The 22,118-nt window shown below is 49.2% G+C and overlaps 1 protein-coding gene across 2 annotated transcripts in view; it reads right to left on the bottom strand.

Moving 5' to 3' along the window:
• Positions 1-21,512, bottom strand: part of LOC135916613 (cyclohexanol dehydrogenase-like) — a 61,237-nt gene extending 39,725 nt beyond the window's left edge. The window contains exons 1-3 of one of the 2 annotated variants that reach the window (XR_010568986.1): positions 21,407-21,512; positions 11,278-11,347; positions 1,755-1,791 (exon numbers count right to left, since the gene is read on the bottom strand). Coding sequence is in view for 1 of the 2 variants with exons in the window: in XM_065450042.1 (XP_065306114.1) it covers positions 11,278-11,291 (14 nt within the window). In the remaining variant the exon portion in view is untranslated. The remainder of the gene's footprint in view (positions 1-1,754; positions 1,792-11,277; positions 11,348-21,406) is intronic. The other variant, XM_065450042.1, reaches the window with a different exon arrangement.
• Between the last annotated feature and the right edge of the window lie 606 nt (positions 21,513-22,118).

The following is a 22,118-nucleotide window of genomic DNA, read 5'->3' as shown; positions in this document are numbered from 1 at the left end:
GGTGTGTCTCTCAGCAATGGTGAGTCGTGCAGAGCACATGCCAACAATAGCGACAGTTCCTCCGTCCGCGATTTCTACAACTCGGTTCCGGGCGGGCGTCTGAACTTTCTTGAGCCTACGGCGAAGAGCAGCACTCATAAGGGACACATGTGCCCCGGTGTCAATCAATGCGCACACAGGAACATTGTCGACGAGAACGTCCAAAAGATTCTTGTTCGTGGGTAATGTGAAGCGAGGATTTCGTTCGAATGTCGTCATTGCTGCTTCACCTCCAGAAGCTGCACTGTCTAGTTTTCCGGTCGGGGGTGCGGCGAGTAGGTCGGAGAAGGAGCACAGCGTGACAGGGGCGAACTAGATTGACCAAGGGAGGGAGAAGGTGAGCGGGAGTAGCGGGGTCATGTCAAAGGTGTCGCAACGTCAGATGATAGAGCGGGCATAAAAGGGGCAATGGAAAAGGATGCCCTATAGAGGCGAGGGTGGTAATCAGGCGAATAGCGCGTCGGAGAAGTCCAGTGGCTGCGGCAGTGGCGAGCGACATATCCAATGCGTCGGCAGTTGAAACAGATCGGCTTGTCGTCCACGGATAACCATTCGGTGGGGTTGCGCTGTCCATAAGAGTAAGAAAAGCGCAGTGGGGACATGCGTAGAGACAGAGGTTCCGAGCGTACGGAACGAATGGGCTGCAGGCCGACGTTGGACAACTCTTGACGGACGACGGCCTGTATCAAGGAGATTGTCACCAAAGAATGATCAGGTGACGGGAATGAAGGGGCCGCCGGTAGTGCCGCTTCGACCTCGCGACGAATGATGCGGGTCAAGTTGTCACATCGCGACGGCTGGTGGAAGAGGTCGTCACAGGATGACGTAGCAGCTGTGTTGGGAAGTCGCGCAACGTGCTGTGATACCCGGCGGCTTTTTGCATGCTCGAGACGGCGGCACTCCTTGAGGATTGTATCGATGCTGGTGACGTTCGTAAACACCAGTAAATTGAAGGCGTCGTCAGCAACGCCTTTGAGGACGTGATTAACCTTATCCGTCCTCAGTCATGTTCGGGTCAGTCTTGACACAAAGGGCCAAGACGTCGAAAATGCATGACACGTAGGCCTCGGTCGACATCTGTACACGTGTGGCAAGGGGTTTCTTGGCGTTTACTTGTCGACCAAACGGATTTCCAAAAAGGTCGCGTAGCTTGTCTTTGAAGAGATTCAAGCTTGAGATCTCCTCTTCGTGAGTCTGGAACCATTCAAGGGAAGCTCCGTCGAGGTAGAAAAGAACGTTCGCTAGCATGATAGTCGGATCCCAGCTGTGACTGGTGCTGACACGTTCGTATAAGCAGAGCCAGTCGTCAACATCAGGACTGCCGACCGCGTTGAAAACACCAGGATCCCGAGAGGGGGTAACGGTGACGTAGGTCGAGGCTGCAGGCGGAGACGGTTAGGTAGATGAAGTGCCGCCAGCAGGAGCCGAAGTTGTACTGTCGCCGTTGCGACCGCTGCGATGCTCCATGCCGGCTAGGGGAACGTCCACCTCCACCAAATTAATGTTACGTGTAGATGTAGCCGAATGCTATACACAATATATTTAGAGTAAGCTAACAGAAGGCCAAAATGGCGACGCTATAACAAGCGGGTCCACGTCGTCTTACTCCTCTTCAGCGCAGCCACACTGTGGTGGCTGTTTCGTAGCAATATGGACCACATTTTGACTCCCATATCTTTGGTATATGCACGAAAGCGTAGTTTCATTTCACTTACTTGATCGCGTTCACCCGTACACCATATTGCGCGTTCTCTGAAAGAGAGGGAAAGCTATATGATGACGATTGCAGTTTCTCGTCTATAACTGTACATAGCCTAAATTCATTACCGATATTATCGATTACATCGGCTTCGAGCAAAGAGAAATGCGGAGCATAGATGAACAGCACACGTGTATCGGAACTTGAAAGAGAAATCCAAGACTCTTAGTTTTGCGAATGTTACGCAAGAAGAGTTTTTGAAACAAAGAAACGCCCTATTTTCTAGAATCGTGAATAATAATCACCGCACTGAAACACAAGCTAGGAAATGCGAAAGGGACATAAAACAAAACATTGCGGATTTCATAGGTTGTAGGAAAGACGGCCAGAATTCACAAAGAAACTTATGAGCAAATTATGGCACAAGAAAGATTTTAAAAATGCGCATTCACAAAGCTGAAAACGTTTGTAAGACCAGGAAGCTTACGATGCCCACCACCATAAAAACCAGCGCTGCAGTCGAAAAGAGACGTGCGTGTACAATAGCAGCAGAGGTGTGAACTTCCGCTGTGCGCCAAAAGAAAACAAATGTTTATTTTTAAAATCTCATTTGCGTCGATGTTGCTGATGCAAGTAGAAAATTTTGTCATAAATGGGCAGTAGTCTTAGTAAAATAATGATGCTGATATGAGCTCGTCGGGTTGCCCTTGGTAAACAACCGAACGTACTGTCCCAGGCGAACGGCTGGGATGCCGCAACTAGTATTCTAAGCATGAGAGGTGCTTGCTTGTTGCTGACGCTAGAAAAAAGCGTGCAGGGTAGCTTTACCTCGTGATTGATTTAGGCATGCACCAGTGCGGGAAAAAATACTACAATGCTTTTGTGCCTTAATATTGTTATTGCTTACATAGGCGCATAAGCTCGAGCAAGTTGTGCTGGCGCAGGCTATTTAAACACTACAGGGATTTAAGTGTCGTCAAAGTTAATTCGCGGTGACGTAGTTGCAAGTAATGCGGAATCCATCAATGATTATGAACCAAAGTTGGTCAGTGATATCATCTGTTTTCTGCGTCCCTAGCTGTGTTGTACGTTCACGGTAAGTTTTCCCACGCTTGCAGGCTCTACTTCTTCCGTTTGGGCGCTCATGTAGTAAATATTTTTTTCAGGGGAGTTGTAAAAACAACAAGCCTAAACATTTGAAATTGTCAAAGTTTCTTACTGTTAGAGAATTTCCTGTCAAGTTTGGTGTCATTAGACAAAGTCTACCATCTATTCTCGTATCTATGCAATGCGGGAATAAATTCTATTGCCGTAATATCTGGGCCCGGTTTTTGTGATGATATTTAAGCAGTGGAAACTTACATGCATGTAGGTGGGTGGCTATTAAGTTATTGATACGAAAGCAGACATCACTGTGCTGACGGCAGAGATATATATATCAAAACATTTATTTAAAAGAAAAACAATTGCAGAAAGCGAGTGGGTGCAGCCCCTAGTCCAGGGCCGCACGGGCTTGAGCGGTCCGCCGCGCTTGGTCGAGGAGCGCTAGTTGCATCTTCCGATCCTCACTGGCGAGCCAAGTCTCCCACTGCTCCCTTCCGGAAAGTTTGCCGGCTATTTTTGGTGTATTAATTTTGGGTGGCCTGTTCTGGCAGTCCCACATAATGTGGGCGAGAGTTGGGCGGCCTCCGCACCAAGGACAGCGAGCGCTCTACAGTGTTGGGTGAATGGCATTTTTCAAATAAAGGTTTGGAAATGTGTGCGTCTGTATTCACCGCCAGTCATAAGAGTCCTGCCTGGATAGGTTAGCGTGTGGTGGACTGTACTTTCTTCGCTCGCACCGCTGGTGCTCAAGGATGTCTCGTGGTAAAAAGGGGTTTTCGTCAGAGTGGTCGGCCGCTCGGTTGACAAAAGCACGAGCTGCGCCATCCACTCTCTCATTGCCCTCGAGTCCTGCGTGACACGGGCACTAGATGATCATGTGTTTCTGCGTTACGTTGGATCCTCTTAGGTGAGAGGTGCTGTGTGGTAGCCTCCCGGTGAGTAATTGTCTACATGCGACTTGGGAATCTGTAAGAGTTATCGACGATTGTCCCAGAGCGTCCTTAGTTTTAATAGCTAGCGCGATGGCTGAAGCTTCTGCGGTACGCTACTAAAAACTCCGCGGCGTTGTACGGATTTCATGATTTACGAAGTTAATCAAGTTTTAGCCCTTCTTTGCCGAAGTACAAACGGCATCATCGTTTAAACATAAACCACGTGAAACAGATAAATTTACACAATTTTACGTGAAACACGTAAAATTGTGTAAAACCTAGTTGCTGATGAGGTCACAATCCGTATTTGGATCGCTTATGTTCGTACACTACCCAATGATCTCCGTGTCACAGGCGCACGTCGAACGGCCTGTCTACAAGCTGGTTGTGTCGTCACACCACTGTCTTCACAAACACGTATCCTAGCGAGCCACAGACACAGCTATTCAATCTGTAGGAACACATTCATCAACATGGCACGGTATTGCGCAAAGCCAAACAATGCTGGATACACAGGTACCGACAGAATGCTTGGCATAATAGCTTCCCACAATGCGTGGAATCTTCACATTTCTTTTTCTTCAATGTTTTGTTCAGAACAATATCAACCACGTCATTATCACGACGGCGTCGAACCCAAATGATTTAAGCCCGTACAGTTGGTTGCATGCTCTTTGTTCCCGCTTGAATTCTGTTGCCCCTTCAGTAAACTGATTTATAGAGCGTTTCTCTCAGCACTGTTTGATGTTGGTTAATAAAAAGTGCTGTTTGTGCGTTTTCTACTTTGCATATGGCTTTGTTGCGTTCTCACACTGCGGAAGCACCTCAATTGCAGAGCTAAAACATGAACCTAACCATTCATCATCGTCATCATCATCACCAGCCCACTGCAGCGCAAATGCCTCTCCCGTACTTCTTTAAATACCCCGGTCATGTGCTAATCGTGGCCATGTCGTCCGTGCAAACGGTTTAACCTAATTCGTCAACCTAACTTTCTGCCGTCCCCTGCTACACTTTCCTTCTCTTGGAATCCAGTTCGTAATCCTTAATGACCTTCGGTTATCTTCCCTCCTCATTACATAAGCTGCCCATGCCCATTTCTTTTTCTTAATTTCAACTAAGATGTCATTAACTAGCGTTTGTTCCCTCAACCAAGGTGCTCTTTTCGTATCCCTTAACGTTACACCCATCATTCTTCTTTCCATAGCTCATTGCGTCGTCCTCAATTTAAGTTGACCCTTTTTCGTAAGCCTCCAGGTTCCTGCCACGTAGTTGAGTACTGGTAAGACACAGTCTATGAAGACGTGGAATCGGCGATGGGTAGAGTGAAAACTAAATACACTATATTAATGGGCGACTTTAATGCGAAGGTAGGCAAGAAGCAGGCTGGAGACAAGGCAGTGGGGGAATATGGCATATGCGCTAGGAATAGCAGGGGAGAGTTATTAGTAGAGTTTGCGGAACAGAATAATATGAGAATAATGAATACCTTCTTCCGCAAGGGGGATAGCCGAAAGTCGACGTGGAGGAGCCCGAACGGCGAGACTAGAAATGAAATAGACTTCATACTCTGCGCTAACCCTGGCATCATACAAGATGTGGACGTGCTCGGCAAAGTGCGCTGCAGTGACCACAGGATGGTAAGAAGTCGAATTAGCCTAGACCTGAGGAGAGAACGGAAGAAACTAGTACATAAAAAGCCAATTATTGAGTTAGCGGTAAGAGGGAAAATAGAAGAATTCCAGATCAAGCTACAGAACAGGTATACAGCTTTAACTCAGGAAGAGGACCTTAGTGTTGAAACAACGGACGACAATCTTGTGGGCATCATTAAGGAGTGTGCAATGGAAGTCGGTGGTAACTCCATTAGGCAGGATACCAGCAAACTATCGCAGGAGACGAAAGATCTGATCAAGAAACGCCAATGTATGAAAGCCTCTAACCCTACAGCCAGAATAGAACTGGCAGAACTTTCGAAGTTAATCAACAAGCGTAAGACAGCTGACATAAGGAAGTATAATATGGATAGAATTGAACATGCTCTCAGGATCGGAGGAAGCCTAAAAACAGTGAAGAATAAACTAGGAATCGGCAAGAATGAGATGTATGCGTTAAGAGACAAAGCCGGCAATATGATTACTAATATGGATGAGATAGTTCAAGTGCCTGAGGAGTTCTACAGAGATTAATACAGTACCAGTGGCACCCACGACGATAATGGAAGGGAAAATAGTCTAGAGGAATTCGAAATCCCAAAGATAATGCCGGAAGAAGTAAAGAAAGCCTTGGGAGATATGCAAAGAGGGAAGGCAGCTGGGGAGGATCAGGTAACAGCAGATTTGTTGAAGGATGGTGGACAGATTGTTCTAGAGAAACTGGCCACCCTGTATACACAATGCCTCATGACCTCGAGCGTACCGGAGTCTTGGAAGAACGCTAACATAATCCAAATTCATAAGAAAGGAGACGCCGAAGACTTGAAAAATTATAGACCGATCAGCTTACTGTCCGTTGCCTACAAACTATTTAATAAGGTAATCGCAAATAGAATCAGGAACACCTTAGACTTGACGTAGTAGTTCTGCGGAAAAGAAACCCGCAAGGTGGAGAGAAGTCATGAATGAAGGGAAAATGAGACATCCACCCGTTCGTAGCAATTGCTACAAAGGAAACCCATACGGGTTCCTCGAAAGAAAAGCCTCATAGTTGAAGAAAAATTCGTCCTGGTCCGGGACTCGAACTCGGGACCACCGCCTTTCCGGGGCAGCCGCTCTACCATCTGAGCTAACCAGGCGGCTAGCAGATGGCAGGGCGAAGTCGAATTTGTCGACAACACGAAGCAAACGCAAGAGTTTGACGTAGTAGTTCTGCGGAAACCCGCAAGGTGGAGAGAAGTAATGAATGAAGGGAAAATGAGACATCCACCCGTTCGTAGCAATTGCTACAAAGGAAACCCATACGGGTTCCTCGAAAGAAAAGCCTCATAGTTGAAGAAAAATTCGTCCTGGTCCGGGACTCGACCCCGGGACCACCGCCTTTCCGGGGCAGCCGCTCTACCATCTGAGCTAACCAGACGGCTAGCAGATGGCAGGGCGAAGTCGAATTTGTCGACAACACGAAGCAAACGCAAGAGTTTGACGTAGTAGTTCTGCGGAAACCCGCAAGGTGGAGAGAAGTAATGAATGAAGGGAAAATGAGACTCTCCACCTTGCGGGTTTCCGCAGAACTACTACGTCAAACTCTTGCGTTTGCTTCGTGTTGTCGACAAATTCGACTTCGCCCTGCCATCTGCTAGCCGCCTGGTTAGCTCAGATGGTAGAGCGGCTGCCCCGGAAAGGCGGTGGTCCCGGGTTCGCGCCCCGGACCAGGACGAATTTTTCTTCAACTATGAGGCTTTTCTTTCGAGGAACCCGTATGGGTTTCCTTTGTAGCAATTGCTACGAACGGGTGGATGTCTCATTTTCCCTTCATTCACCTTAGACTTCTGTCAAGCAAAGGACCAGGCAGGATTCCGTAAAGGCTACTCAACAATAGATCATATTCACACTATCAATCAGGTGATAGAGAAATGTGCGGAATATAACCAACCCTTATATATAGCTTTCATTGATTACGAGAAAGCGTTTGCTTCTGTCAAACCCTCAGCAGTCATGGAGGCATTACGGAATCAGGGTGTAGACGAGCCGTATGTAAAAATACTGAAAGATATCTATAGCGGCTCCACAGCCACCGTAGTCCTCCATAAAGCAAGCAACAAAATCCCAATAAAGAAAGGCGTCAGGCAGGGAGATACAATCTCTCCAATGCTATTCACAGCATGCTTACAGGAGGTATTCAGAGACCTGGATTGGCAAGAATTTGGGATAAAAGTTAATGGAGAGTACCTTAGTAACTTGCGATTCGCTGATGATATTGCCTTGCTTAGTAACTCAGGGGACCAATTGCAATGCATGCTCACTGACCTGGAGAGGCAAAGCAGAAGAGTGTGTCTAAAAATTAATCTGCAGAAAACTAATGTTTAACAGTCTCGGAAGAGAAGAGCAATTTACAATAGGCCGCGAGGCACTGGAAGTCGTAAGGGAATACACCTACTTGGGGCAGGTAGTGACGGCGGATCCGGATCATGAGACGGAAATAATCAGGAGAATAAGAATGGGCTGGGGTGCGTTTGGCAGGCATTCTAAGATCATGAACAGCAGGTTGCCATTATCCCTCAAAAGAAAAGTATATAATAGCTGTGTCTTACCAGTACTCACCTACGGGGCAGAAACCTGGAGGCTTACGAAAAGAGTTCTACTCAAATTCAGGACGGCGCAACGAGCTATGGAAAGAAGAATGATAGGTGTAACGTTAAGGGATAAGAAAAGAGCAGATTGGGTCAGGGAACAAACGCGAGGTAATGACATCTTAGTTGAAATCAAGAAAAAGAAATGGGCATGGGCAGGACATGTAATCAGGAGGGAAGATAACCGATGGTCATTAAGGGTTACGGACTGGATTCCAAGGGAAGGGAAGCGTACCAGGGGGCGGCAGAAAGTTAGGTGGGCGGATGAGATTAAGAAATTTGCAGGGACGGCATGGCCACAATTAGTACATGACCGGGGTTGTTGGAGAAATACGGGAGAGGCCTTTGCCCTGCAGTGGGCGTAACCAGGATGATGATGATGATGATGATGATGATGATGAAGATGAAGAAGAAGACACAGCTGTTATACACTTTTCTCTTGGGGGATAATAGCAACCTGCAGTTCATCATCTTAGAACCCACCCTGCATCCTGCCAAACGCACCCGAGCCCATTCTTATTTTTCTGATTATTTCAGCCTCAGGATCCGGATCCACGGTCACTACCTGCCCTAAGTAGATGCATTCTCTTACCATTTACAGTGCCCCGCTACCTAACGTAAACTGCTATTCACTTTCGAGACTGTTAAACATTACTTTAGTTTTCTGCAGATTAAATTTTGCACCCACCATTCTGCTTTGCCTGTCCAGGTCTGTGAGCATGCATTGCAATTGGTCCTTTGAGTTACTAAGCAAGGCAATATCATCAGCGAATCGCAAGTCAGTAAGGCATCCTCCATCAACTCTTATCCCCAATTCTTCCCAATCCAGGTCTCTGAATACTTCGTAACCTGGAATACCTCCTGAATAACCTAACCGTTACAGTTCATTAAAAGGGACCAGTACTAGGATTCGGTCCTGCAAATAGCCACGCGTAGCAAGTGGATCATACCATCGGAAAAAGTATTCAGCGGCTGCAATATCAGCTTGAATTTAAAACAGAAGCTCGCCCGCTCATTCACACGAGGGTACCCTGTCCAGCCCACGGAGCAAGAAACATTTAGGAGTGGAAACTCCACTGTTTGCGGCGACCAGAAAAGGTCACAAGCCCGCGTAGCGATATCGTGCTGGCCGCGCCTGGCGGCTTGGAAAGAAATTACCGTCGTTGAGAGGGCGCCGGAGCCGCCTGCCCGGGCGCTGTATTTTTTGTTTTTTTCGCTGCGGCTTGCACGACGCGCCGCATGACGCCGTCACTGTATACGGCCCCGTCTGCGCATACAACAATGGTAACCTTATCTGGTCGCCCGCGCTCGCTCGCGCTGACGGGAGTTTCACCTCCTAAATGTCTTACTCCGTGGTCCAGCCAGAGACTCGAGGCCCGACACACCTATGCCTCTATGCAATCCGCACCCCTTCTTACAACACAGATTAGGGCACGTGACTTCGGTAAATTGCTCAATGCACAGCACGCCATAAGATAACAGGGAGTAAGCCGCATGTGAAAACGGACGAGAAAAAAAAATAAAGGCGCGCTCGCAACTACACAGTGATGCGGCAGTGGGGTAACGGTACGGGAGGAGGGGACCTATAACGTAAACCTATTCCAATATTTTCGATTCCAATGCTGCACTCAGTCGTTTATCATTGGCCGAAAACTTTTCGGGCCACCCCCTTTTCTCCAGTCTCTTACGCGACGTCGCGAAAAAGGTGACAACGCACCATCTGATATGATGTGTGCAAACTGATTATGCGTGATTACACCGAATGAATGACAACGAATCATTTCTGATTCGATGCGTTTTTTTGCCGTATTACTCTTGCATTATGAAACGTTTCCGGGATGCGCCCACTTCGCCTGTCAGTCACGCGATGTCAAAAAAACACGATAACTCATAGCGTCAAAGTAGCGTGCACACGTTAAAAGATGCATTAACATTCCGAACAAAACAGATTTTCTTTATCAATAAGCGTAGACTGCCCCGTTCCAAATGGAATAGAAGATGGCTGCCCGCGAATGTCTCCGCTAGCTACTCCGAGCGTCCAGTGAGTATGGATTTGGTTGCGTATAATAAACATTTTTCTGGGGCAGTATAAAATTATCGAGCCCTTTCAGCACGTATGCGACATCACTTTGTCAGCTCTTATTTGCTGAGGACACGTTCGTGCGGCATTTTTAGCGTTGCGTTGCGTTGCACACCGCCGCGATTTTCTACAAGCCACCGCAAGCTAAGTAGGGGAAGCGGAATAATCGCAGACGCCGGCACTTCCCTCTTCATCCGGTTAGCTATTTTGGCTCGAACTTATCGAACGCCTCTCCATTTCATCAAACGCTTCGCTTCTTTTCAACCAATTCTATAAGAAAATGTGTTGAATGTAGGCTATGCTATTTGCCTAGAAAGCAACAAATGGGACCTCCGATGAAAGGGAAGTGCGTTTGATTGCGCTTTTCAAACAACGCTGTCGGTTACCGCCCGATGATTGCGCCGGCGGATACGTAAATTGGACGTCAGTAGATTGGAATATAAACAGATTGGAACTGTTTTACGTTATAGGGCCGCAGACATGCAAGAAAAGGCGCTTGGGGACGCTAGTCGAGAGCAGAAGTATAGAGCGTCTATATTTGATGTGCAGCTCGCTTATTGGCGGCATGGCGACAGGACATTTCGATTTCTTCATTTTTCTTTTAAGGATGAGCCAATGAACAAAACATCTTGCTACCAAACGTAATAAGTGAAACGCTCCTTAGGCATCGCCATACACATTTTATTGGACAACCATATTTTTCAAATGAGCAAGGCGAATAATTTTGTAAGGGTTTAGGGGAAATACATCCGGACGCCTCATTTACAACGACTAGACGATATCATGCAAAGCATCCATATAGTACTCAGGCGACATGATAGTCTTGATCACTAATTTTATTGACATTTAGGGGCAACCATTTTCTGCTCCACTTTTGTTTCATGTTATGAGTGCCAACGCATGCAACAACAAAGCCATTAGTGGCGGACCACCTGGCATTCGATACGGGTACTAGACGCTGACCGATAAAAATCGTGTTTTGTGCCCTCTTGAGGAAAGCAAATTTGTGGTCTGCACAAACACGGAAATGGCTGGTTCCTAGTTTTACCACCTGTCAGGATCACGTTCCAGTATTTTTTCGCGTTGATTATTTTTTTTTTCAAAAAGAGCACTGAAGTTGACAGCGACTGAGGCTCACCAAACGCCGTGCATCTTGTCAGGTGGTCCAGCGCTGCTTTCGTCACGCTATATGGAGTCAAGTAGCGCACCTATAAGAAAAGAAATACGACAGTATACTTAACTGAATAATTCCGCTGGTAATACGGCAAAAGGGGCAAGTCAGGTGGGAAACTTTTTATGATGTGTGTATGCTCATGCGAAAATTACACACCACACGAAATGTCTGTTGTTCATATCGTTACGTGTGAAAAAACACAGATGAAAGAGGCTATATACAGGGTATTTACAATAGAGCCAGACCACCAGGCCGACACTCGCCCGCGCCAAGGGCACAGACCCACTTCATCGTCGTTCTCGCGGCGGCTCGTCCCTTGAGCATCGCTCGATGATATTGTAATACTACCCCCACGGCGGCAAGAGCGCCGTCACGGTGCTGTTATATATCCAAGGCGCGTGGAAAGTTGCAGGGTTTGAGTCGGGCGACGTGGACAATGTTACTGGTTGTCACAGCGGAGGACGTAGTGGGCGTGGCTAGAGCGATTTCGTAGGTGACATTGGTTACTTGGCGAAGCACGCGATATGGGCCTGTATAGCAGGAAAGCAGTTTTTCACAAAGGCCAACATTACGCGATGGTGACCAAAGCAACACGAGGGTGCCGGGCACAAAACGGACATCACGGTGACGGAGGTCATAGCATTGCTTTTGTTTGCCTTGAGAGACGTGAAGACGAGTGCGCGCAAGTTGGCTAGCATGGTCAGCATGGGCGATAGCTTCACGGCCATAAGCGCTAGTTGTAGCTGTGGTGGACGGAAGCACAGTGTCCAGTGGTAGCGTCGGTTCACGACCATGCATGAGGTAAAAAGGCAAAAAGCCAGCAGTTTCGAGACGGGGAGAGTTATACGCAAATGCAATGTAAGGTAGAGCTTCGTCCCAGTCAGGGTGGCCGCCTGAAACGTATTTAGATAGCATGTCTGCAAGGGCGCGGTTCAAACGCTCAGTGAGGCCGTTCGTTTGAGTGTGGTAGCAGGTGCTAAATTTATGCTGTATTGAGCAGGCACGCATGATGTCATCAATGACTTTGGCTAAGAACGTACGGCCACGGTCTGTAAGCAATTCACGCGGAGCACCATGAATCAAAATGATATCATGCAGGAGGAAGTCCGCAGCATTAGTTGCGCAACTGGTCAGAAGAGCGCGGATTACGTCGAAGCGGGTCGCCTAGTGCTCCGCGACGGCAACCCACTTCTTTCCTGATGTAGATTCCGGAAATGGGCCGAGAAGCTCTAAACTGACACGATAGAAGGGCTCGGCAGGCATGTCGAGTAGCTGCAGGTAACCAACGGGGGGCTGGGAAGGCTCCTTGCACCGTTGGAAAAGTTCACAAGCGGTGACGTAACGTCTTACGAAACGGGCAAGGCCCGGCCAGAAAAAACGGCGACGTACACGGTCATAGGTTCTAGATACGCCGAGTTGTCCTGCCGTTGGTGGGTCGTGGAGCTCTTCTAGAACGGTTGAGCGGAGGTGTTTAGGTACGACAAGTAGGAACTCAGAGCCGTCCGGATGAAGGTTACGACGGTACAGAGTACCGTCGCGGGGGACGAAGAGGCGTAGAGTGGCGTCAGTCGGAGGGTGTTCAAAACGGTCGATGAGTTCTCTGATGTAGGCGTCACAACGTTGCTCGTCGGCGAAATGAAGCAGCTGCGACACAGAGAATACACAATCAGCAATTGTAGCAATGGGGGAGTGAAGGTCGTCATCAGGGTAACGTGACAAGCTGTCAGCGTCTTGGTGCAGGCGACAAGACTTGTAGACCACGGAATACAAAAATACTTGTAGTCTCTAAGCCAATTGACCCAGCCGGCCTGTAGGATCTTTTAGGGATGACAGCCAGCAGATGGCATGATGGTCAGTGACTACGGAAAAAAAATTACCGACGATTACGTTACTTCCTAATGCGAAATTTGAGCGCAGCAAATAAGCTGTTTCACCTTTTCGATAGATTGAGGATTCGGCGGTGCGAACGGCAGGGTCTTCGCGGCGGCTGCGATGAGCTTCTGCTTCAGCCTCGCTTACTGCTGGTTGCTCTCGACGGCGGCGATGAGCCTCCGCTTCGGCGGCGCGAACTGCAGGGTCTTCTCGGCGGCGGCGATGAGCTTCTGCTTCAGCCTCGCTTACTGCTGGTTGCTCTCGACGGCTGCGATGAGCCTCCGCTTCGGCGGTGCGAACGGCAGGGTCTTCTCGGCGGCGGCGCTTAGCCTCTGCTTCGGCGACGCGTACTCCTGGATCATCTCGACGGCGGCGACGGTAAGCTTCTGCTTCGGCGGCACGCACCTCTGGTTTCTGACGGCGACGGCGCTGGGCCTCTGCTCTGGCAGCTCGTTTAGCAGCAGCAGCAGCAGCAGCAGACGGAGGACTTCCATCGGTCGTCTCGCTCATGGCTCAGAAAGAACTGGCAGATAATCTCGCAGTGGCGAACGGCAGCGGCAATTTCGGCTCGGGCGGTGCACATATACAGATCCGCCGCCACCGATCTGGCTCTCCGATTGCCACCGCACAGGGCGAACGGCAGCGGCAATTTCGGCTCGGGCGGTGCACATATACAGATCCGCCGCCACCGATCTGGCTCTCTGATTGCCACCGCACAGGGGTTGCATTGGAGGAGGAGCGAAGAAAGGAATTAAGTTCGAGCCGGCGCTTTGACAACCGGAGACTCGCAGGAAGAGGGGGGAGGGGGGCGGCGTGTAACCCCAGCGGCAAACGATGGGGGCAGAAGCGCGCGCAGCAAGCGGACAACACGATAAAGGGAGGAGGGAAGAGATAGCAGCGACTGACTGATGCCGCTGACGCCGATAGTGAGTCAACCCCAGCTGCGGAGTTGGTTTCAGGGACAACGCCGGCGATGCCGACACAAACAATATGATACCCTCGCTTCCGCAGCGCTAAGAACCAGGTCTAGCCGTTGGAAGGTGGTCACGTATTCGTCGACGTGCCGGGGCCTACTTGAAATAACCGGCGCGTCGGCAACTGAAGAGCACCCTATCCGCCACACAAGAACAGGGGGGGGGGGGGACCCTTTCCTCCTCTTTCTGCATGGCGGCGACGGTGTTCTATGCAGTCACGTTATCTTGACTCTCTAGCGGCGTCAGCGGCATCCAGCGGTATCAGTCGGTCGCTGCTAGCGCTGGGGGGATGAAAGGGGGGCGGAGCTGGTTACGAGGCCGACGACAACGCCGACGACGACGCGAAACCCAGGAACGGACGCCAAAGAGCTGCGATCTAAAAGGGCGATCGTAGAGGTAACGACGGAACTTCGCAACCGACCACACTACAGCAAGGCCTTCTCGTTCCGTAATGGAATAGTTGCGCTCCGATGGTGTGAGGAGGCGGCTCGAATGATCCATAACGCGATCCTGACCACGCTGACGCTGGGCTAAGACGGCACCTACGTCATGACCACTGGAATCTGTACGCAATTCTGTAGGGGCCTAAGGGCCGAAGCGGGCGAGAATGGGTGGTGAGGAGAGGAGAGTGACGAGACGAGAGAAGGCGGCGGCTTCTGCAGTACCCCACGAAAATTGTACGCCTTTCTTCAAAAGATTAGTGAGGGGTCTAGCAATTGCCGCAATATCTTGAACAAAACGACGAAAGTACGAGCAAAGCTCGACGAAACTTCGAACGTCTGCGGCTGTTTTCGGAACCGGAAAGCCTCGGACAGCGCGAGTTTTGTCGGGATCAGGCTGTACTCCAGAAGCGTCAACGAGGTGGCCCAGAACAGTAATTTGGTGGCAGCCGAAAAGACATTTCGACGAATTAAGTTGCAGCTTCGCCTTTCGAAATACATCAAATATAGCTGTTAGACACTCAACTTGAGTGTCGAAAGTGGGCGAGAAGACGATGACGTCTTCGAGGTAGCAGAGACATGTGGACCATTTGAGGCCACGGAGCAAACAGTCCATCGTACGCTCAAAAGTGGCAGGGGCGTTGCATAACCCAAACGGCATTACTTTAAATTCGTATAGGCCATCAAGTGTGATGAACGCGGTTTTTTTTTCTGTCCATATCGCCAACAGCAATCTGCCAGTATCCAGAACGAAGTTCTGGATACTGGCAGATTGCTGGCAGGACGTGGCAGCGGGTAGACGTCCATCTTACTAATGTTGTTCAGATGGCGGTAGTCTACACAGAAGCACCACGTGCCATCCTTCTTCTTAACCAACACTACAGGTGACGCCCAGGGACACGAAGAAGGCTCAATGATGTTTTTGTCTAGCATTTTGTTGACTTCACCTTAAATTACTCGGCGTTCCGACGCAGAAACTCGATACGGTCGTCGGTGAATAGGAGTAGCATCGCCAGTAAGCATCCGATGCTTTACCCCGAGCGTCTGGCCTAAAGGGCGATCGTCGAAGTCGAAAATATCTTTGTAGGACGATAGTAGTTGGTAAAGGTTTTCAGCCTGCGCAGAAGACAGGTCCGTTGCAACCATTTTCCGTGTGTTGGGATCGGCGGCCGAGGTTGGCACGATGGGCCTGCTAAGCTCGCAACAAGCATCGGTCGATAAAGTTGCCACGTGATGGTCGCCGAAACAATCAACGTTGGCAAGGCAAATACATTGCGGTAGAATTTGTTTTGCCAATCCAAAGTTAAAGATAGGCATGAAAGTGCGGTTCGCATTAATAGTAAGTATACTGTGTAGCATGGTAACGTCATACTGTATTGTAATGTCGGGCAGAGGAGTGACGAGCTACTCGCCATCAAGGACTGGTGAGGAAGACCAATATAGGCCATTGATTTGGGTGGCAGGCGAATAAAGCCGGTGGAGCGTAGGCGGCAGTGGGGTGTGTCAGAAGGTTCTGTGAGAATCGGCAACTCAAGGCGAAGGGTACAGGAAAAGCAGTCAATAAGGGCGGAATGCATGGAGAGAAAATCGAGGCCGAGAATGAGGTTGTGGGGGCAATGAGCAATCAGGTGAAGAGGACAGGAGTGTGACGGCCGGCGATGCTGACACGTGCCGTACACATGCTGATGATAGGCACAGTACCGCCATCCGCAACGCGCACAACGCGCGCCCACGCTGGGGTGAGGTGCTTGTTCAGTCGTCGTCTGAAGGCAGCACTTATAATAGAAAGATGAGCACCTGCATCGATGAGTGCCGTGACATGATAGCCATCACCGTCAACGTCAAGAAGGTTTTGGTTCGTGTGTAACGTGAGCAGAGGATTTGAGGGCAGGGTGGACAACGCAGCTTCATCTCCAGAAGCTGCAGTGCCTAGTTTTCCGGCTCGATGCGGGAGACGATAGGCGACGGAGAGAAGCCACGCGTTTGGGGCGAACGTGACTGGTGACGTCGAGGTGAGGGAAAGCGGCTGTAATGAAGGTTCGGGGTAGGAGCATAAGTGGCAATGGATTCATGGCGGGTGGTGTAGGGAACAGAAGGTCCACAGGGACGGGAATGAGCGGCGGTGTATATCCGAGGAGGTGGTGGCCATGGGTTGCGGCAGTTACGAGCTACGTGGCCGATCCGACAGCAGTGGAAGCAGATCCACCTGTCATCAGGGGTACGGCATGCGGACGGGTTGCGGTGAGATGTGGCACAAAAGGACTGCCGGGGATTAGGAGGGCTGCTAGGGAACTGGGGAACCGTGGGTGGATACGATGAACACACGGAATTGAGACCCATGTTCTCAAATTCCTGTCTGACGCCGGCTTGAATCAGCGCAATCGTGGTTGCTGGTGGATCGGGAGGCGTCGCGGAGAAAGCTGGCAAACAGGCGGCCTCGAGCTCGCGGCGAACAATACGGGTTACATCGTCGCAGGGGTGGTCTGACGCGGGAACCCTCACATGTCGACGTAGCAGCAGTGTTGGGTAGCCGCGTGATGTGTTGTGTGATACGGCGGCTCTTAGCTTGTTCAAGGTGACGGCATTCCTTGATGATGGCGTCAATAGTCGAGACGTGACCGAAAAAAAGCTAATTCAAAGCACCGTCGGCGATGCCTTTTAGCACATGCGACAGTTTATCTGCTTCAGACATCGTATCGTCAGCTTTGTGGCAGGGAGTCAAGACGTCGAGGATGTATGAAACGTACGGCTCTGTTGATGTCTGAACACGAGACGCAAGAGCGTGTCTCGCGGCAGCCTTGCGCCCTATGGGGTCGCCGAACAGTTCCCTGAGCTTTTCTTTGAAATTGTCCGAACTGTTTATCTCGTCGTCATGCGTTTGATGCCACACGCGTGGGGTGTTGCCGAGATAAAAGATGATATTGGCGAGTATGATCGTTGGATCCCACCTGTTATTAGCACTGGCGTGCTCGAAGAGCTTGATCCATTCGTCAACGTCCTCTCCCTCTAGGCCAGAGAGAGATTAAAACTTTATTAAATAAAATATTAAATAAGAGGCAGTGGTGGCGTAGAGGTAGAACACCCGCCTCGCGTGCAAGAGGTACGTGGTTCGAATCCCTGTGCCGGCAATTTTCCACCGGATTAAAAAAAAGAGAAAAAAAATCCGCGCGTTGATAAAATTGCACAAACAGGCCTGGAGTGTGGCCTGATCCCGGTGACCAGAACCGGTAACGCACTCCCTCACCAGAGCAGGATTGGCCACCCTGGTGCAGTACTTGGCCACAACCTCCCATATGAACACAACAATCAAACACCGGCCCTCAGTCCCCAGCAGCTGCGAAGCAACTGACCACGGCGGCGGTCAGACCTGCAACGCAGCAGAGGGTGCTAAGAATCACTGGCTCCGGACAGGCCGCCAATGGAATATGAACCTGGCAAAGTTTAACGCTAGAACGTTATCTAGTGAGGCGAGTCTAGCAGTGCTATTGGAGGAATTAGAGGGCACTAAATGGGATATAATAGGGCTCAGTGAAGTTAGGAAGCCAAAAGAAGCATATACAGTGCTAAAAAGCGGGCACGTCCTGTGCTACAGGGGTTTAGCGGAGACAAGAGCACTAGGAGTCGGATTCCTGATTAATAAGAATATAGCTGGTAACATACAGGAATTCTATAGCATTAACGAGACGGTGGCAGGCCTTGTGAAATTTAGTAAGAGGTACAAAATGAAGATTGTACAAGTCTACGCCCCTACATCCAGCCATGATGACCAGGAAGTCGAAAGCTTCTATGAAGACGTGGAATCGGCGATGGGTAGAGTGAAAACTAAATACACTATAATAATGGGTGACTTTAATGCCAAGGTAGGCAAGAAGCAGGCTGGAGACAAGGCAGTGGGGGAATATGGCATAGGCGCTAGGAATAGCAGGGGAGAGTTATTAGTAGAGTTTGCGGAACAGAATATTATGAGGATAATGAATACCTTCTTCCGCAAGCGGGATAGCCGAAAGTGGACGTGGAGGAGCCCGAACGGTGAGACTAGAAATGAAATAGACTTCATACTCTGCGCTAACCCTGGCATCATACAAGATGTGGATGTGCTCGGCAAAGTGCGCTGCAGTGACCACAGGATGGTAAGAACTCGAATTAGCCTAGACTTGAGGAGGGAACGGAAGAAACTAGTACATAAGACGCCGATTAATGAGTTAGCGGTAAGAGTGAAAATAGAAGAATTCCAGATCAAGCTACGGAACAGGTATTCAGCTTTAACTCAGGAAGAGGACCTTAGTGTTGAAACAATGAACGACAATCTTGTGGGCATCATTAAGGAGTGTGCAATGGAAGTCGGTGGTAACTCCATTAGGCAGGATACCAGCAAACTATCGCAGGAAACGAAAGATCTGATCAAGAAACGCCAATGTATGAAAGCCTCTAACCCTACAGCTAGAATAGAACTGGCAGAACTTTCGAAGTTAATCAACAAGCGTAAGAAAGCTGACATAAGGAAGTATAATATGGATAGAATTGAACATGCTCTCAGGAATGGTGGAAGCCTGAAAACAATGAAGAAGAAACTAGGAATCGGCAAGAATCAGATGTATGCGTTAAGAGACAAAGCCGGCAATATCATTACTAATATGGATGAGATAGTTCAAGTGGCTGAGGAGTTCTATAGAGATTTTTACAGTACCAGTGGCACCCACGACGATAATGGAAGGGAAAATAGTCTAGAGGAATTCGAAATCCAAAAGGTAACGCCGGAAGAAGTAAAGAAAGCCTTGAGAGATATGCAAAGGGGAAGGCAGCTGGGGAGGATCAGGTAACAGCAGATTTCTTGAAGGATGGTGGACAGATTGTTCTAGAGAAACTGGCCACCCTGTATACGCAATGCCTCATGACCTCGAGCGTACCGGAGTCTTGGAAGAACGCTAACATAATCCTAATTCATAAGAAAGGAGACGCCAAAGACTTGAAAAATTATAGACCGATCAGCTTACTGTCCGTTGCCTACAAACTATTTACTAAGGTAATCGCAAATAGAATCAGGAACACCTTAGACTTCTGTCAAGCAAAGGACCAGGCAGGATTCCGTAAAGGCTACTCAACAATAGATCATATTCACACTATCAATCAGGTGATAGAGAAATGTGCGGAATATAACCAACCCTTATATATAGCTTTCATTGATTACGAGAAATCGTTTGATTCTGTCAAAGGCTTTCTCGTAATCAATGAAAGCTATATATAAGGGTTGGTTATATTACCCTCAGCAGTCATGGAGGCATTACGGAATCAGGGTGTAGACGAGTTGTATGTAAAAATACTGAAAGATATCTATAGCGGCTCCACAGCCACCGTAGTCCTCCATAAAGCAAGCAACAAAATCCCAATAAAGAAAGGCGTCAGGCAGGGAGATACGATCTCTCCAATGTTATTCACAGCATGTTTGCAAGAGGTATTCAGAGACCTGGATTGGGAAGAATTGGGGATAAAAGTTAATGGAGAGTACCTTAGTAACTTGCGATTCGCTGATGATATTGCCTTGCTTAGTAACTCAGGGAACCAATTGCAGTGCATGCTCACTGACCTGGAGAGGCAAAGCAGAAGAGTGGGTCTAAAAATGAATCTGCAGAAAACTAAAGTAATGTTTAACAGTCTCGGAAGAGAACAGCAATTTACAATAGGCAGCGAGGCACTGGAAGTCGTAAGGGAATACACCTACTTGGGGCAGGTAGTGACGGCGGATCCGAATCATGAGACGGAAATAATCAGGAGAATAAGAATGGGCTGGGGTGCGTTTGGCAGGCATTCTCAGATCATGAACAGCAGGTTGCCATTCTCCCTCAAGAGAAAAGTATATAATAGCTGTGTCTTACCAGTACTCACCTATGGGGCAGAAACCTGGAGGCTTACGAAAAGAGTTCTACTCAAATTGAGGACGACCCAACGAGCTATGGAAAGAAGAATGATAGGTGTAATGTTAAGGGATAAGAAAAGAGCAGATTCGGTCAGGGAACAAACGCGAGTTAATGACATCTTAGTTGAAATCAAGAAAAAGAAATGGGCATGGGCAGGACATGTAATGAGGAGGGAAGATAACCGATGATCATTAAGGGTTACGGACTGGATCCTAAGGGAAGGGAAGCGTAGCAGGGGGCGGCAGAAAGTTAGGTGGGCGGATGAGATTAAGAAGTTTGCAGGGACGGCGTGGACACAATTAGTACATGACCGGAATTGTTGGAGAAATATGGGAGAGGCCTTTGCCCTGCAGTGGGCGTAACCAGGCTGATGATGATGATGATGAAATGTAAATAAAATAAGGCACGATGGTTGGAGCCCCTATACCAGGGCCCCACTGCCACGAGCGGCTCACTGGGCTTGGTCCAGAAGAGCCAACTGGCTCTCCCGACCCTCGTCCGCAAGCCATGCCTCCCACTGCCTATACCTCATTGAACACACCAGGATCGCGATGTTGGGCAACCGTGATGATTGGAGCAGTCGGACAAGCCGAAGCCGTTGCAGAGGCTCTCTCGTTACCGGGAGGCATGGTGACAAGCTCGATGTACCGACCACTCCGGAGTTCCGTGGTGAGGACGCGGATGGCTGACCTCCATCAGAATGTTACGTGTGGAAAAACACAGCTGAAAGAGGCTATATACAGGGTATTTACACTGGAGCCAGACAACCAGGCCGGCACTCGCCCGTGCCATGGGCACAGACCCACTTCGTTGTCGTTCTCGCGGCGGCTCGTTCCTTGAGCATCCCTCGATCATATCGTAATAATATTGTTACGCCAGAACTAATACTTACAGATATCTTCAAATGCTAGGTGGAGACAACGCCAAGCGGGAAGCGAGTTGGAGTCCAAGTCCACATGACTCGTTCTCTGAGGCGCCCGCTCCTAGACTAAGTAAGCTTCGGAATCGCTTGTGTTAACCATGCGAAATCGCGCTCGTGCCACTGCTCGCGCGTTCGTCGTCGTGTTCTTCCACAGCGATGTCCAATACTGCGGCCTTGAGGAGGCGCTCACGGTCCTCGTCGTGCGATCTAGCTCTGTGCTTAGGTATCGCGTCCCTCGGTTCTGGCTTCTCCTGCTTTGAGGACTTAGGTCAAGTATCGGGTGGTATTTTCTTTGCTCAGCTTGTAATTGCACGTTACTGTCTTTTTCTTATGTGTTTTCTGTTAGCCTTGCTTGATGTCTGTATCAGCACCTGGCTACGGTGCTTCCCCGTGGTCAGCCTCGTTAGCTCCTCAGGAGCTGCCGCTTGAGTTTTTTGTTCGCAGTGAAGCCGGCAATGTTCCTGTGGCCATGGTACCTAACGACGGTGGTACGATTAATATGAAAAACCCAAAGATGATTGAGGGGGAATCACAGAAAGCCTCACTTTACTTCCGACACATCACAGTGGTTCCCCAGTTCGGCAGAGGGGGTATACTATGCGGCTCGCCAGACCAGACCTGTGTCAAAGAAGTGCTGAATTGTTCTACATTTGCTTCCCATCCAGTGAGCTGTTTCGTACCG

This window comes from Dermacentor albipictus, chromosome 2 (genome assembly GCF_038994185.2).
Source record: "Dermacentor albipictus isolate Rhodes 1998 colony chromosome 2, USDA_Dalb.pri_finalv2, whole genome shotgun sequence".
NCBI classification, from domain to species: Eukaryota; Metazoa; Arthropoda; class Arachnida; order Ixodida; family Ixodidae; genus Dermacentor; species Dermacentor albipictus.
Note: the sequence above shows the minus strand (reverse complement) of the source record. Positions and strands in the feature narration are given on the sequence as shown.